This window comes from Sturnus vulgaris, chromosome 7 (assembly GCF_052056855.1).
Source record: "Sturnus vulgaris isolate bStuVul1 chromosome 7, bStuVul1.hap1, whole genome shotgun sequence".
NCBI lineage: Eukaryota > Metazoa > Chordata > Aves > Passeriformes > Sturnidae > Sturnus > Sturnus vulgaris.
Window position 1 is genome coordinate 27,279,599 of NC_142249.1, and position 18,308 is coordinate 27,297,906.

The 18,308-nt window shown below is 36.3% G+C and overlaps 1 protein-coding gene across 2 annotated transcripts in view; it reads left to right on the top strand.

The window, feature by feature from the left end:
* Positions 1-18,217, top strand: part of MAP3K2 (mitogen-activated protein kinase kinase kinase 2) — a 51,571-nt gene extending 33,354 nt beyond the window's left edge. The window contains exons 11-17 of one of the 2 annotated variants that reach the window (XM_014889745.2): positions 1,586-1,681; positions 4,183-4,389; positions 5,102-5,250; positions 7,078-7,209; positions 8,364-8,493; positions 9,565-9,742; positions 11,397-18,217. In XM_014889745.2, the coding sequence (XP_014745231.1) occupies positions 1,586-1,681; positions 4,183-4,389; positions 5,102-5,250; positions 7,078-7,209; positions 8,364-8,493; positions 9,565-9,742; positions 11,397-11,622 (1,118 nt within the window). In that variant the 3' untranslated portion in view covers positions 11,623-18,217. The remainder of the gene's footprint in view (positions 1-1,585; positions 1,682-4,182; positions 4,390-5,101; positions 5,251-7,077; positions 7,210-8,363; positions 8,494-9,564; positions 9,743-11,396) is intronic. The other variant, XM_014889746.2, reaches the window with a different exon arrangement.
* Positions 18,218-18,308: the final 91 nt, after the last annotated feature.

An 18,308-nucleotide genomic window follows, 5' to 3' on the forward strand; every position in this document is an offset into this window, starting at 1 on the left:
AATTCTAGAGTGATTAGATTGCACCACTTTTAAATAAAAATAAAGCAAAAACTGTGTGTAAGAAGCATTTAGGTGGTAGAGATAAGTACCAAAAGAGTTGGAAATATTGGAAATTACTTTGCCTTTTATATAATCCTAATCTAATTTATTAGTGTTCATTACAGTTACTTTCTAATAAAATCATCTTGCAATATTTTTTAAGGGAGTTTGTTGGTTTTTTTCCCATGGCATATTCTGGTATGTTAACAGTGTAATGGACAGCAGTCATTAATTCCATATTCAGTATTTATTATCATGATTTCATGTGTAACGGCAGCAGAAAAAATGTTCATCTGGCCTAGTCTTTCCTCTTGCCACAACCAGTACTGGGCTTCTACAAAGGGGTGTGTAGTGTTCCTCTCTCAGAATATATTCCTAGTCATGTATTGCTCAAGGGTTCTGTAAATGCAAGATGCTTTTCTCTGATTTGATAGATTTTTTTTCCTTCCAACACTTTCTTGTCCCTATTCCAACTTGTATAAACTTTCTCAGCATCAGCTGTAGGTTGCAACAGAAAGTTGTGCAATTTATTGTGTTTTATGAAGTATGTGCTTTGTGACTTTAAGACTTTTTTTTCTTCTCTATTACTGTTTTTCCTGTGGGTTTGTTTGGTTTGGTTTTTTTATGGACCCCTTTGCTCCCTTTGAGCTGTTGCTTTTCTAGTATATAGAGGCCTGCATTCCTTATGGAGAAGCAATTTTGTATCTTTGATCATCTCTGTACTTCTGAATATTTTCCAGTTTTACTAAATTCTTTGATATGGTTTAGACCAAAACTTTGTTCAGTGTATGTTACAGCATTTAATTTTTTCTCAGCTAATACAAAGAGTTCAGCTGCTGCGTTTTTGAAAGTCTCTGTTACAAACCTTTACAGAAACCTATACTGAATTTCATCTGCAACTTTACTATCCAATCATGGAGACTCTTAAGGACCATCTCTAATTACTCTGTTGGATTTATTTCTCAAAGTGATTTTGTCGTCTCACTGTTCCCTTTTCTGTACAGAGAATTCGTGGATAATTAAACTGCATTAGTTTTAGCCCAGATTCCTGTGGACTGTTGACTGTTTCCTCCCCTCTTATGTAATTATCTTCTAACCAACTATTTTTCCTTTATCTTAATCTTCCCCCCCCAATAACTTTTAAAAAAGGATCTGTTGGATGTCTTTTAGTAATTCAAGCTGTGTTAACTCATTCCAGTTTTTAATATTTATACAACTTTAAATTATATCCTTTGGAATAGTTTCTCCTCTAGAAAATATTTTTAAAACTGGTGTAATCAGGCATGCTGCAGTCCTCCAACATTCTTTTAAGCAGGAGGTTACAAACCACTTGAGCTGTTGAATTCTTGATCCTTTGGGACTTTTGACTGAAGTCCTTTTAGTTCTTGTAAGTTACGATTTTGTTCTATAAATCTTTTGCTCTGATGCTTCAACCCTTCATATCCTCTGATATGTTCCCCCATTTTAAGTTTGTATTACCAAAGTGATTAATTTAACATGCTTTTGTCACATTTTAAATTTTGAAATGAATCCTTTTGTTTTCTAGTAGAGTATGATATCCCAATATTTGAGAAATTTGGAAAGGGGGGAACTTATCCCAGAAGATACCATATTTCATATCATCAACAAGACTACAATGATGGTAAGTATGAACACTGCAACAGTTTTATTAATCTATTTTTCTCATCTGAAAATGTGAATGAAATTGTAAGATCTTAATGAAATTAAATGAAAATATTGAAGAAATTGAAAGCTTAAATTCTTTTTCCAAACTCACTTGCTAAGCTTCTAATGACTGATAGAACTTCTGAGCAGTTTTACCTCTGGTTAAGTTATGGATTACAGAATTCATATGCACTACTGTGGAAATGTTTACTATCTTTGGCCACACACAAATCATACAGTATAAATTTTTGACCTTTGTGACCCTTTTCTAGCTAAAGTAGGTATGTCAGTTTGTAATGTCTTGTTTAGCGTTAAGAAATCCCGGGTACGATGGAGTTCCTGTTAACAGTTTCTTAGATTAAAAGAGTAAATAAAATTTAAGAGCAGTGATATAAGTAAGTTGTTGGAATGCAACGCAGCACCTGTTAATGTGTCCACAAAACTGATTTGGACAGTAATACCATCGATAAAAATTTAACATGTGTTAAATTTCTAAAGGAAGTAGAGAGGAGCAGCTGAAGGAGTTTCGTACTTCAGGGTGTGTCAGGCGCTAGTTGAGAAGTGTTAAGAAGAAATGTCTCCCAAGACCAGATGGCTTCACTTGCAGTGTGGAATGAGCACAGCAATACATGGAATTATGTTACAGAAATTACAGAAATATCAAACTGAGGCATTGCAAAGTCCAGTCCCTTGCTCTAAGGCAAGATTTAGAGGCAAATATCTGTCACACTAACTTTCAAGTAAACTCTAAATTGACTTCAACAGAAGACCTACTCTATTTGTTCTTTGTTACCAACTTCCAAGATAGCTTATCTTATAACTTAGCTTTCTCTGTCTCCCAAAACATTTTTCCTGCAAATGAAAATAGTAACTAGTTACTCTGTTTTAACACAGGTCATTGCCCTTATATATCACTACATCACACACATATCTGTTTTTTCGTCTTGGTTTTCTTCTCCTGCCCGAGCTGAGGCTTTTCTCATGGCCACTTCATGTATAATACAGGATACAAGCAGATCTTGCTGTGCAGCAGTCACACTAATATATTACAGAATGACCCTACTCTCTGGTCACCATTCTGACTGCTCTTCAGTCTCTGGTTACATTTCATGTATAATTTTCTTCATCAATTCAGGCCAATCAATCGCTTTTCACTTTGTAGATTCTGCATTAGATTTCTCTTTAAGTATGTATATTGTACTTCCTTATTGAATTTCATCTCGTTGATTTTTGAATCATATCTAACTTCCAATACCACTGTGAATTTTGATTTTTATCTTTGAATAGACTTTCAGCCACACTTAACATGATGTCATCTGCAATTTTTCAGTGCATTAAGTTCCATCATATGTACATCATGAATTAAAATAGTGTATGGAAGTGGACTGAAGATAAACTGCTGGGGATGTCCACTTAAATTATCTTCCCCTTTGATGAGAAATCACTGATAACTGCTCTGAATCTGTCTTGGGCATAATATGCATAGTAAGCTCGTCTGCAACATTTCATGAGTTGACTTGTGAGAATGTCCTGTTGAAATGAGAAAATAGGATTAGCTACATTTGACAAACCAATTATAACTGGTTTGTCATGTTTTTATCTTCTCAATGGTAAATAAAACCACTTAATAACTTGTTTGCATATCTTTCTTGGAATTTAAATTGTCCAGACTAGTATATAAGTCTGAGTCTACTATTTCCAAGATATTTTATCTGCTTTCTTTAGTCCTCTGGGAACTCCTCCTCCAGTGCAGTACCTAATCAGAGGAATCAGCGACTCCTTCAGTTATTGCTTAGTTCTGCAAGATGAAACTTAATCAAGAAATGCTATCCTAAAAGTAGTTATGTTATCTAAATAGATTAACATAAATTGTATTAGTCATCTGGTTGTAATTAACATGTTGAAGATCGGTGCTCTGGTTTTTCATTCTGATGCCGTAGCCATCTCCAAATTTTGTATTGCTTGTATTTTGATTTCTAAAATACTTTTGTGGTCTTCCTGTTGATTGCATGTGTCAGTCTCTGCATTCAATTCTTTCTAGTTTACAGAAGGAAGAAGCTGATTGGGAACTATGGAATTGTAAATGTGTATTTTGTTCTCCTAAATATCAGAAATTTGGTATTTACACATTAATAGAGCAGTAAAAGCAGAGGCGGAGTGGTTTTTTTTCTCCTCTTATAGTTCTCCAGATTTTTCAAGCACGTTGATTATATTTCAGAACAGGTCCAGAATCTGGTCCCAATTTTCATCTCCTAAACGCAAGTTTTTTATTCTGTCTAGTCCTTATGTACATCTGTGATGAATGTTTGTTTCTTCTAGGTGGTAAGTTAAACCAGTGAATTTCATGATGATTGTGTCTATCCTCCGTTGTGGCAGATTCAAAGGAGATGATGTAGAATTGAAAAAGTATTTGCATGCACACATTGCATTGCAGCATCTTTTTGTACTGTAACTTTTGTGTTGTGTATATCATTGAAGGTCGTAAAACTTTTCCAAGAGCCAGAAGGACTCAGGGGAACAGCTTCCGATCACCGGTTAGCTTCAGTCCCACTGACCACTCGCTGAGCACCAGCAGTGGCAGCAGCGTCTTTACGCCGGAATACGAAGACAACCGGATGAGGAGGAGGGGCAGTGACATAGACAATCCCACCTTGTCAGTCATGGACATCAGCCCACCCAGCCGCTGTAAGTTCTGGCATTTTGTCAACCCCACTGTAAAACTTATTTTTCAAGTGCATCATGTCAAAACCTAGCATGTCATCCAAAGACATGCCATTAAATATTTTTATCTAACAGGCAAAGGTCAAGACTACGCTCATCAGTATTTTCATTGCTTACCTTGCCAACCTTCATGTAGACTTTCAATTGGAATTTACATCTGTGATAACAAAACATTGTAAAAGTGGTTTCTTAGACTCTTTAGGACCTGAGAAGGGTTTTGTAGTTTGGAGTTACTATTTATTTTCGCAGATATTGGTCATGTTTTCATTTAAATGATACATTTTTAGTTGTACTGCTTCATACCGTGGTGGAATTTCAGGAGCAAATATACATTATGATGACTTCAATAGCTCGTACTTGTAATTATGCGTCGATTTTTTTAAAAGAAAGTTGTTTGTTTAACATGCTTTTTCTGTTTTTCAGATTAGCTATTACTAGTTGTTTTAAATATGTCTAGTTCTACCACAACTTATTTTGTGAATAAATTTAAGTAGCTCATGTTTTCCATCTTACAGGGAGTTTTATTGATCTTTGTAATTTATATGATGAGGTTTAAGATGCACAGTCTCTGTTGAAAAAGTAGTCTTTTAAAAAATTATTTTCTGTGTATTCCAGTTTTTCTCGATCAGCTGAATAACAAGCTCATTTGCAAACCAAAACATACTTGTATTTTCAGCACCACGAGCTCCAACTAACTGGAGACTTGGTAAACTGCTGGGTCAAGGTGCATTTGGCAGAGTATACCTGTGTTACGATGCTGATACTGGAAGAGAACTGGCTGTTAAACAAGTTCAGTTTGATCCTGATAGTCCAGAAACCAGCAAGGTAAGTCATACTAAAGAGAGACCTTGGAAGAGGCTTCTGCTGAAGTGGTGTGTTCTAGACCAGACTCACATGCCTTTCCTGGAACAGGATGAAAATGTGGTGAACATGTTTTAAACCATGTTATGTTAGGAAGCCATGTCCTTTTAAGGAATTCTCTTTTGTTAGTACCATAGATAATTAGTCTGCTTACCTGATTTAATATTACATCACATTTTTAAATTTTCAGACAGATCCTTACACTGTGAAGAAGCATAATTTGATTTGGTGCAGTCTCAGTCTCTAAAATTAAACAGTCTGTTACGAAGTGTGCTCTGAAATAGATAATTAGTTATACTAACCGTAATTGGAAGAAGTTGCATTTATAAGCAGAAAATAATAAGTGTTCCTGAAAACAAATTCTTGAAAACAAATTGATTTTGCCTATGAAGACAGTTTGCAATTCTTACCTATTTTTTTCATCTTTTTTTGGAGATATTTTTATGTTGGGGGGGGGGGTTGTTTGTTTTGTTTCTTTTAAACTTTGTGCATCAAGACTAGCTGCTGTTACACACTGTGTTTCTCCCTAAAGAGCACAAGTCTCCTTGTTAATTTATTCTCTCTCTAAAATTCAACTTGTCCATCTTTAAATACTGGATGTTGAAGGAGATAAACAATTTAAAAGTAGCACCAATCCACTATTTCTTGTTTTCCCAAACCATACTTGCTGCTTTTTATGGGATGGGAAGAGAATTATTACTTTCCCTATATTATGACTGCATTCTGCACTGTGGGGAGCAAGGCTAGGGAAACAATGGGTGTAAACATGATTGCAGAATTGACTTGACTGCCAATTATAGTTGCTGCTATTTGTGATGTAGTATCAAAAAAAAAAGTAAAGAATAATTTGTGCTGTAGATTCCTAGTGTAGTTGTTGTTGTTACTTCTTTAAAATGTGTAACAGGACAATTCATTATGTTTTGGAAATGTTAAAATATGGCAGTATATCTCCTGAAGCAACAGTTTTGTGCTCACTTATCATAGCATTTTGTAGTACTATGTGCCTCTGTGTGTTAAAAAATCTATTTTCTTTCTAGTCTCAGAAGTGTGAGGGTATCCATAATAGGCTATGACAGATAAAAATTCAGATTTTGATGAAAAACTTAGAGGTGAAATTTGGAAATCTAGTCGAGTTTGAATTCATGGGTTGGTATTTTTCCAGCATCTAATTGTACAGTCCATTTCAAAATATCTTACTTCCTGTTTGCAAAATTTGTTGTATTTTGGATGGCCCCAGAGAAAGCACCAGCTGTTAGTGTTTTCTTTTGTTGTATTTTATTGTTACAGTATCAACTTGTATTCAAAGGCATTTTTAAAGTATAGTTTATCATCCTGGAAAAGTTAAGAATTAGTGCTACTTATTCCACCACAAAGATTAAAATGTTGGGGGGGTTTCTGTGTTTTGTTAGTAGTTTTTTTTACCCAACTGGAGGCTTACGACGTGTTGCATAATGATTACTGATCTCATGCACATATTGGTATGCAATGTACTCTGAAATAAACATAACTTCAAGAGAAGAGAAACAATAAAAAACCAGAAAAATAATTCCAAAGATAATGTATAGAAAAGACAAATTTTGTTTTTAATTTTGTTTTTAATTACCTCAATTTAGCATTGATATTCTCTTGTTATAAAATGCAGAGACTTTACATTAACTTTAGGAGTATTTTGTTACTTAGTTTGCATAACACTTCAATATGTACACACTGCTCTGCTTGTAAAAATTCAAATCCAAAATCTTAGTTTTACTATATCAAGCATGGTAATGCTTTCCTGTTTCGTCCTTTCAGGAAGTAAATGCACTTGAGTGTGAGATTCAGTTGCTGAAAAATCTGCTGCATGAAAGAATCGTTCAGTATTATGGCTTCTTGAGAGATCCACCTGAAAGGACACTCTCAATATTCATGGAGTACATGCCTGGGGTAAGCAAGAGAGCTCATCCACTTCAGCCATTGCTTGTGTGCAGTGTGAGGAGCACCCAAGCATTCAGCTTTGCATAAGTGCACACAGATATTTATAGCTGTCCAAATTAAAAACAGCAAAGATGGGTACTGACAAGTGCTTGCAGCCTCCTGTCTTCTCCATTGCTTGCTTGGGTTTTCAGAATTACAGTGGTCTGTACAAAAGCTCTTTGTGTTTGGTTTTGACATAAGTGCTGCCTGGCAATGTCTTTGAAAAGACAGTGTTTTCATTAGTAAACTCTTAAATCTCACTGAATTTTATTGTTTTGTTTTGCCACACTTCAAGTGTTTCTAGAAAACAAAAAGTAGCTGAGATGGGGGTGGGAATAAGTACATACAGAAAATAATCTTGGTGCTTGTTTCTTGTATGGCACCTAGTATATGTTGAACTGCTGTTCTTCTTTGTTAGGAAATATTATAAGGTCAGAAAACTGTAGTTTTTCATTTTCTCACCAAGTGGGGTCAGCAGAGCTAAATAAAATGTGCTCCTATAGAAACAAAGGCGCTGTATTTGTGAATAGTTAAAGCAGTCTACTTACTGTGAGACTCCAGAGGGGAAAAGCAGTGCTGGACATTGCTTCCTTGGTGGTGGTCGGTTTTTTGTTTGTTTCTTCTTTTTTTCTTTGAGTTCTGGGTCTTGTTTTGTGGGACTTCTTGAATTTTTCTATCATTTGGAGGGCAGTGTGACAAAAGTCATCTTAGCAGTTTGTAACTCTGTGTAACAAAAACCAGTTATATAAAAATAGTTGCAAAAAACCCAAGAAGTTTTGATTTAATCTTATTTTAATCTAAGACTTGCTTACCTCTTATTTTTTACTTAAACCACCACCCTCTAGCACGTGCTGATTTTTTTTCTTGACCATGTTTTTTTCTGAGTATAAGCTAACACAAGGGGCATGTGTTATGTCCATCCTGAGTATCACCACTTACCCATCAAAAAGTTTGAGGGTGCTGTTTGCTTTCTGTACATTGGGCTAGAACTGTTCAGCTGCTTGTGAGTTTTAAAGTTAAATCAAGAAGAATTGTAATTTTAAATATCTGCATTTCAGGCATAAATTTAATTGAATTTTAGTTGAATTTTAGAAGTGTTAATGCTTTATACTTCTGTGCCGTAGGGTTCCATCAAAGACCAATTGAAATCGTATGGAGCACTCACAGAGAACGTGACTCGTAAATACACACGGCAGATTTTGGAAGGAGTTCACTATTTGCACAGTAATATGATTGTCCATCGAGATATTAAAGGTAATGATAGTTCTGTGTACAGTTCAGTGCTCTTTATTACTGATCCATTTCCAATCTTATGTGAAGCACTAAAATGACATTAAGTTTCAAATACCAAAATCCTGACTTAAAATCAATGTGATTGCTTTCCATCTTTTACTCCTGTCACTGTTGTAACCTGGGGAGGGAGAAATAAGCAACTTTGGGATGTTCTAGCAGAGTTCTGGCAATGTTTCTTTAGTCTTCATCTTTAAAACAATCAGGATAAATTCCTTTGATTTTATTTTACTATTAGTAGTTTGAAATATATTGGAGGATGATGTCATTAGAAATAGCATGTGCAGAGGAAATGCATCATGACTCCAAAGTTTAAATTTGCAGTTTTGTTTTATCAGTTATATAGAAATTACCCAGCACTTCACTGGTACAGGAAGTGACCAACAGAGCTGACTTGCCTGATCAGACTTCTTCCGTTTTACTGCTAGGAAGCCTGGTGAAACATTTACTTTTTGCAGAGAGGTGTAGGTGACTTTCAAGTGTTGCATAAGCAAGGTGTGAATATGTAGGAACATGGTGATGTGCAGAATAGATGTGTTGAACACAATGCTATTCTATTCCCTGAATATTTTCACCATTTTTCTGTTGCTTTGTATCAGCAGTATTTTGTTCCTGAGCAGCTTGAGGTATCACAGTCAGTTTGTACATCTTGTGCAGATAACTGTTTTGAATAAATCTCTAACGCATTTTGAGGTTTTGCTTTAAAATAGCATGGAGGCATTTTCAGTTATGTGGAAACTCCTTTCCCATGTTTTTAATTTCCAATGTATCGCACATTCTTTATTTTGTCAGGAGGGCTTTACAAAGGGACTACCCCTTCCTGGAAAAGGCCTAGGATGCAAGCCAGTGTGCAATTCATTATTTTCTGAACTCCAAAATAGAGTAGTAGGAATGAGCAGAGAAAGTAAATTCTCTGGGTTGAAATCCTAGGTTGATGTTGAATTGTATCATTGAATACAAACTTCTGTTACTGTTTCCTACCCCAAAACCTTGAGTCTTTCATGGAGGTAATGCCGTGTTCCCCCCCCCTTCCAGGAGCAAATATTCTGCGGGATTCAGCAGGCAATGTGAAGCTTGGTGACTTCGGTGCCAGCAAACGGCTGCAGACAATCTGTCTGTCTGGTACGGGAATGAAGTCTGTCACAGGAACTCCCTACTGGATGAGCCCAGAAGTTATTAGTGGAGAAGGGTATGGCAGAAAAGCAGACATCTGGTATGTTAAAATACCCTTCTCTACTGAAAAGTGTAATTTCATTTTCAACAGAGAGTAGGTGTTTGTTATCTGAAGCTGCAGTGTTTCATCCTGGGATTTAAGCTGAGGAAGGTGGCAAATGTGAACACTGGCAGTCATATTTGGAGAGTCTTAACACTGAAATTTAATTTTTCATGTGGCAATTTCTCAGCCCATCAGTTTAGAGATCATAAGAGAATCCTTTCAACTGACCTTGCATGAAGTTAGGATTACCAAACTGTTTAATTCTGGAGAGGTACTGGCTGAAAGGAATGTGTGAAGCTTTGAAACACCAGTTCAGTCACTGTCTTGTAATGAAGCTTCAACACTGAAATCCCTTTGTGATGCAAGGTGGAAAATAAAATGATACTCCTCTAAAAATATAAAAAAATAATTTGGTTCAAGTTGTTACTGAATGCCTAAGAGCTAAGAGGACTAGGTAATTTTCAAAAATGAAGCATAGTGAAACATTGTATATGCCAGAGTCTAACATGACTCCAGCCTAGTGGATCGGTGACTGTGGCAATGAGACCCCTTGCACTGCAGCTGATTTGTGAATATGCAGTAATGGGCAGGCAGCAGCAGACAGGCAGGAGTAGTAACAGAAAAAGAACTGCATTATATCCAACCAATAGCAATACTTTTAACCTCAGGGAAACTAATTTAGGCCATTTCAGATTACTTAGTAATTACTCTGTATACATTAATAATAGATCAACCTTATAATATTAAGCAGTTGACTTGTTCAAATTTGAAGTATTGGTACCAAAGTTATTATGTCTTATATGATGGAAACTCAAGAAAAAATACTGAAGTTGGACTGCTGTCAGTCAGTAAATCCTTTTTGTGTAAAGCAGTGTACCCCTGTTTAACAACAAAACACCTTGCAAGCATCTTGAAAAACATTCAAACTTTCTAGGAATTGAGAAATTATTCCAGCCAAAAATCCATTTTGCAATATCATTCACTTACTATTGGAAGATGCTGATCTTTCAGAACTTCTGGAACAAAATTTCTCTGGCTATATGTCTGCCCTTCTGCTTTCCTACATTCTTTAAACATGAGTTTTGTATACAAAGGTTACTTAGGAACTTAAAATTTTGTTTGTCAATCTAAGTATATTCTAAGCATCCTTAACTAAAAGAGAAGATACAATTTGTTTTTCAGCTGCCATATTATGTTTGCACACCCTTTACTGGTGATAACTTGTACATTTCTAATGAGCTGGCAACACACATGGCATGCACTGAGCATTCCTGATGCTTTGCAGTTCTGCTTGGCCTCGAGTAGGAAAGCTTCCAAGTGTAGTGCTGAGTGGGTGGCCTTTGTCAGCCTGCTGAGCACTGGATGCTGGTATTGCCTTGATAAATATGTAATTATCTTTTCACTGAGATGTAGTAGCTTTTGGCCCAGGGAAGTAATAAAGTGGAGACATAGGTAGTGATTTGTGTAACTTTGAGATAAAGGTATAGCAGTACATGCCATTTTTTCTCAATGCCTGTTTCATGCTGAAGTTACTCTGTAGTGTTAAGTGGACACTGCTTGTGATATTTTAGTCCCTCTCTGCTATTTCTTGTTTTCCTGGAATGGCATGACTGTGTTGTAACCTGCTGTTTCACTTCTGCCTCTGTTTCAGGAGTGTAGGTTGCACAGTGGTAGAAATGCTCACTGAGAAGCCCCCATGGGCAGAGTTTGAAGCCATGGCTGCCATCTTTAAAATTGCCACTCAGCCAACCAACCCCCAGCTCCCTCCTCACGTCTCCGACCACGCTCGGGATTTCTTGAAACGGATTTTTATCGAGGCCAAGCTGCGACCGTTTGCAGATGAACTGCTAAGACACACGTTTGCACACTATCACTAACACCTGCCTCAACTCAGCTTGCATCTACTGCATTTATTTTCTATTTGACTGCACTTTTATTTTTTATTTTTTACAAAGAAAAATGGAGAAAAAAGACAAGAGAGAATATTCTCTTGAATCTTTGTTTCACTTGGATTGTAAACAATCTAAATTTTGTATCTAAAATGAGAATCTTCTCTCCCCCTCTCCCACCAGAACTAGAACTTTTTGTTTCTATAATGTACTGATGTGGTTGATGTAGATAAAGCACTTTAGTACATATTTGTTCCTTATTTAAAGAGGAAAAAAATTACAAATGCTTAGACAGTCAGGAACTGTGTGACTTTTTCTGACACCGCTGACTGACTCAGGGTGCAGGGAAAAATAGACATGCAGCTAAAGGACAAGAACGTTACTTCTGTGTGACTCTTATCTATATTGTAGGTACTTGCAACAGAGAGTTCTAAGTTCTTATTATATTTTAGCATTAAATCAGTTTCTGGAATTTACAGTTAAAGCAGGAACATGCGGTTTTGAGAGTTAATTGATGAAGCTGGAAGAACTTGGAACTCTTTGTACAGCAGCATGTCTAGCTGGTACTTCTATGTGACCAAAAGAAAATAACAAAAACGAGCTCAAAACTGATGTACTATTTAGAGGTTTTGGTGTAGAATTATTGTATTATCTTAACAGGAAAATAATTACAGGTAAACAGATTATGGGCCCAGACTCCTAGAAACTACTATACTGCAAAGGGGACATTTTCCATGCTAGACAAGGGTCAGCTATGGGATGTAAATAGTTAGGAGAACGCCTCCTGCTCTATCTGCCAAAGAGAACCTCTGTTGCATGAGCTTCGAGGGGGACAGTTATCTTAGCTAATAAAAAATGCTGTTGTTGAGGGTCAATTCTCCTCCACAGTCCCATGAATGGCTGCACGGGAAAGGGACTGACTAATCCTTGTGCAGTGTATGAGTTACTGGAATCAGAATGAGCTATATGAAATGTTTTCAAAGCTGTTGAGAGGCGCTAGGATGGAATGTATGTCAACATCAAGTGCCTGAATAATATCAAATTCTTCCCATACTGCACTAAAAAAAATTAATTTAGTAATGCAGGTCAGTCACCTAGGACGTATTGAAAATTACTGAAATAAAGTCAAACATCTCTTAATATCAAGAAGGAGTCACTGAGAAAGCTAAGACTCGTTATATTTTTAATAAGGTTGCACTGATGAATCCTATGAAGGAGGCACAGCACAGAAAATTGTAAAAAGATCAGGCCAAAAGTGCAGAGAGAGCCAGCAGTTAAATAACATGAGTGTGATTATTCCAGCCTGATAATCCAGATGGGTGTTTTTCAGATTTCCAACTGTCATAAAGTGTACGTTAATTACTTTTTCTATTTCTGAAAGAGCATAATAAAAGAAATGAAAATCTAAAATATTGCTTCTCAGTTGAGAAGCCCAGGTACTGATCAGGTGTAGTGAATAACTGACTTTTCACAACAGAAAAGTCAGACTCTGATATTTTTGTAGAATAACAGAACATAAATAATTTAAAGGGGCATTTGGAAATAAACTATTGGACAACAGAACTGAAATTATGTTTACTGTTTTGGATGATTCATTGCTTGCTTTTGTTGTTTTTTAAAGGCAGAGCAGGCTGGTACTGTGACCCTTGTCTAGTCTGACAAGGCTCTACCTGTTCTGCATCTTTAGAGGACTATCAGGTTTACAAAATGCATGGAGACAGAACAATAAGCTTACCCATTCCCACAGTCACTCACATAGGAGATTTCTGAATTTATTCTGCTGAATTCCATATATTTTACCAGAGCATAAGCAGGAGTATGGATCTATCCTAATCACTTTACCTGTAGTGGAGTAGGAATGACTTTTTTGTAGCCATCTCTCCAGAGACTGAGAGTGGTGACTTCTTCAGCTTGTGTGAGTATTTTACCCAACTTATTATTTTCTTGGTCAGGGTACACAACTGTGCAAGGTTTCCTGAGCATGGGAAGAACTAGTCAGACCAGGAAAAGTGTAAAAGGCTGAAGGGAAAGGCAGCTTGTACTGACTTTTTTTTGTTTCTCTGTCACTAGATAAAAGCTATGAAGCAGCCTTTAAGAAGAATTGGTATGTACTCTGCTGTAAGGGACCTTTGCTTTATAAGCAGAATATAGTGACAACAGGGATGGGAAGTTTAATGTAGAACCTAATAGTTTATGTAGGTAATTTTCAAGATCATGTAATTGAAATGATTAAATTACAGACTAAGAAGGTACCAAAACCAAGGTGAAAATGTATATAAAAATCAGTAGTGGTCAGTGTTGCCTGCAAAGGTAAGGAAATTTTATATTACCAAAAAAGGACATTAAAGGGAGCCAGGTTTATCTGTAGCATTCATAACATTTAAATATACTATTCTAAAGAGAAACTGCACTCTCTGAAGCTTGAAAATTTTCAGAATCTAGTTTTCTTATAATGTGACCTTTCTGTGAGACAGTGCTGGATCATGTATATTGCAATATCACTTCCTTGTGATTTTTAATTACTGAACAATCAAGTTTGCTGCTTTTGTGCCTTTTCTCAAAAAAATGGCATTCAGTCATGACAATGGTCAGTGTTTTGGAGCCAGGAAAAAAGCAACTTTCAGAATACATTTTTCATCATGTCTTTGGCATGTCAGAAAGCTGCCAGTGTAAAGACTGTGCTTCTTAAATGAAGCTGACATTTTCCAGTTTGAGCAATTCTAGTAAAATTTTACAGATTTAACAAAGGTTAGGCTTGACCTAGATTTTTTTCACCCGAAGGAAAATTTCTCTACTGATTTAAATAACTTAGAGTAAATTGTTATTAGCTATTAACACAAATATTTTGAGCCAGAAATAATTATTAAACTAAATCAGACTTTTACCAAACGGTTGGCTATTACTTACCCCTAGTGGGTTAATGTAGTAAAATGAGCTGTACACACGGTTTGTTAAATACTTACAGGGACTCCTGGTGTGATGGTGAATGATCCCTTCTTCTAGAATTTGTGAGGGTGCATGGAATTTGAGGATTGCAGAGACAAGATCCCTGCTCACAACTTCTTGTATCTTACTTAAAGAGCCCACCAGCATTTTAGAATCACAAATTGGTCTTAATTGTTGAATCTAATTATTAAAAAATCCCAGTGAAAGCAATACTGCTGCAGGGTTGGTTTGCTTTTCTGTAAATGCTATGATGAAGCTGTACTCTCAGAAAATGAGGGTTGAAATTCAAGGTGAGTATGTGTATTTTCAAAAGTCTTACTTATCTAATGATTTTTAGTATTCTGTCTGTTGCATATATTAAGTGACAAAAGCTACTTCTGTGGTATGGTTTTAATGGTGTAACTAACAGCTCTGTTAGAGCATGACTGGAGGTTTCAATTGTGCTGTATTAGAGAAAGTAATTTATTTTTTATTTGGGTGATAGAAATATCCATGGAAGAACCCAAAAAGGTATGGATCTAATAATTGTCTATTTAAATCTACAGTCTTCTTTTCTTGACAGTTTCAATATAGTCTTAAAACTTCTAAATTGATTTCCAATTCAATTGGTAGCTAAAGAGTCCTTTCAGTAAAATAAAATGTAAAGTTTAGGTTTTTTTTAGCTAGTGCCTTCTTCTCTGTATGCCTTAATTTTGTTCATGTTAGAACACCATATTGAAATATGTCATACAATTCCATGTCACCAAAGCAGTCTTAGAAAATGGTTTTTTTCAAAGTGCCAAAAGCAGAGTTTGCCTAACTGTGTTGAAGAGTGTGCTTGAGTTACAATCTGCAGCAGACATTCAAATTCAGAACTTTAAAGTGGTTTTTGGCTTCCTGTGCTAATACACGTTTTATATTTGCGTTCTGGAGATTGTGCACCAATGCACATGCCAGTAAGAGGATTTGTCTGCGTGCACAGAAGTAACTGGATTGTCAGGACTTGGTTTTCTGGCTCTGGGTACCAGACTCTGCAGCAGAGCTTCTTACTGGGCTTGAAAACTAAGTTGGTACATTTGTAAGCATGGTACTGTATTAGAAGCTGTTTACTTTCAGTGCACAGGAATATGATCTGTCCAAGCGAACCAACAGATTTCTTTCCTGTGCCTTTTGGATAATCCTAATCCTGCCATTGTCTTGACTGAAAGCCTTGTAGCACCCATAGGTACAGTGCAGTACAGCAAGCCATTCTTTTGGACAGCATAGAGCAATGTTTAACTGCAGCTTCAGAGACTTGAGCAAATTGGTCAGTTCTACAGTTATTTATAAGCGATTTCTTACTTTTTTAATCTTGAAAGACTGTGTCACGCATATAGAAAAGTATAATGTGTGCTTGAATGTAAGTCCCTATGGTGTTTTCTGGAAAAGCGAAGGTCTTGCCGCCAGTGTCATTTCTTCTTGCTGGTAACTTGCTGTCTTGTGGCAATGACAAGTCTGCAGTGTAGATCACATACAATTACCAAAGCTTTTCTATCCCATATGCATATAGCCAAAAGTGATGTTTCATGTCTCTTATAAATAGTGTATATCCACCAGTAAGGTATTGCTGACTGAGTAAAGCAGGTACTAGTAAAAAGTGATAGACACTGCCCATATTTCAGACATGTGGGTGTTTATAGTTGCTGTTCCCATATGCAAAATTCATGCTTGTATTAAAATGAAGAATTTTCTTTCTAAAAGCTCTTTCTAATTTAATCTTGCTGTTGTCATTCTAAAATTATTGCATAAGCTTGGTGACTAAAACCTGGTGACTTCTGTAGCTGGGTTTGAGCCTTGGGACATTTCAGGAACACCATGAAGATAAAATTGTGACCTGATAGGTTTTGTTCGCCATAGTGAGAATGTTCCAAAGCTCTGGGAAGCGGCCAGTCCTCTTTGTGACAGCCAGATGTCACCCACAGTTACCTGGATGTGGATGCTGCCTTCAGGAGGAGCCACTAAAGTGCACTGAGGGGTCAGACAGGTTTGCTATCAACCCAGGGTTTCTGAATCAAAATCTGCAATCAGAAACAAAGGAGCTCCTTTCTCATTTGATATCCCCCACTTGGCGCACACCTTTTATTTTTCTTTCTAGCTGGCAGTGCTTAAGTCCTGCATAGGTGGTGGTCCCTGATAGCTCCTAAATAAAGTGTATGTCCAGCTTTAAGCCAGGGAGCCCATCACTTGAACCCAGAACGCTGCAGCTCCCGGTTTGCTGGTGCAGTCCTTGGGTTTCCTCTAGCAATACATATGTGCACGGAGTTAAAGGGTGGGTGGGATGGAGGATATGGTATTTCTCATGTTTCAGAGCAGTCACATTTTGTCTAGGTCTTAATTTTCAGTAACTTATTTTAAAGGGAGAGGACCTGGATTAAACGGCATAAAAATTGTATCTCATGGTTCAGCCCTTACGTTGAGTCAACAGGTAAGGATTGGAGGTCAGGGTCTTCTGTTGAGAGATAAGGAAAAGGATACTCCAGCTCATGAATGGGTAGTTATAGGAAATACATCAGAGCTTTTTTGTTTTTTTTACCCAAAAACTAGATGATCCTTTTTTCCCAGAGGGCTATATAATGTGGATATAAAAACAAGGATTGCATTTTCTTTTCTGAATAGCTGTTAGATTGTCAGCTCCCTAGTGTTTGTTTCTTGTTAATACCAGTAAAAAAAGGTAATGTCACCCTAAAATTGGAATGGTTTATTAAAGCAGAGTGTCTGGCATCTCAGACCTCGCAGGAGTCGTATAATGGAGTATCACTGTAAATATGTGGAGGAGACTTAGATTAATTGGAACGTAGGCTTTTAGTTTTCATGAAGCTATGAATAAAAATTTGTAAATTTACTCTTGATCTAATGTACATTTTTATGTAGCCATTAAATTCTCTATTTAATCTATCAGTTTCTCACTGTAAATGTTTTTACTCTCAGTTGAATGCTGGGCACAGTTTGTAATGTATGTACACAAAGGTGTTTTTTTCTATCAACGTTGACTTTTTTGCACATTTTTGGAAATATTTAATTTGTACACTGATTTAATACTCTGACCAATTGTCGATGGGTGTATGAGAATCACGTGTGTGTGCAATGTACTACTGTCTGGATGTATGGGGTTTTTTATTACTTTTGAGATGTTGCTACCAGTAACTGCACTGCTGTTGCTGCTTTACATGGAATATCTTGTGTATAAAAAAAAAAAAAAAGATAAAAACAATTTTAAAATCAGCTTATGGTTATCATGGTTGAGGAACTCAGGAGTTGGGCATTGCTTGCTAGTTCCGTTTGGTCTAACAACCTTCCAAACTTAAAAACAACCAATCAACCCCGCCTTGTAATTCTGTGTATGCATAGAACGTGTGTGTGTGTATATCCCAGTAATATTATTCCACAATTTCATTTCTACATTTTTATGAACTTGTTTTTTAAGGGTACTATGTTTAGTTAGAATAATTAAATATATAAAAGCTTTGAGAGATGATTTACTAGATAAATATATTTTCAGCTGGCTGATGTTCAAAATATTTTTTTAATTTTTGTTTTTAACCATTCGAAATGTATTTGTATTTCCAAAATCAGACACGAATTGTACTTAGAAATATATTAAAACACTCTGTAGGGACAACAGTGTGATCTCTCTTTTAAGAATTCTGTACTTCAGAACACTGCGCACTCTCGTATCTCAATTCCGAGTTGGCTTTTTTATTGTTATTTAC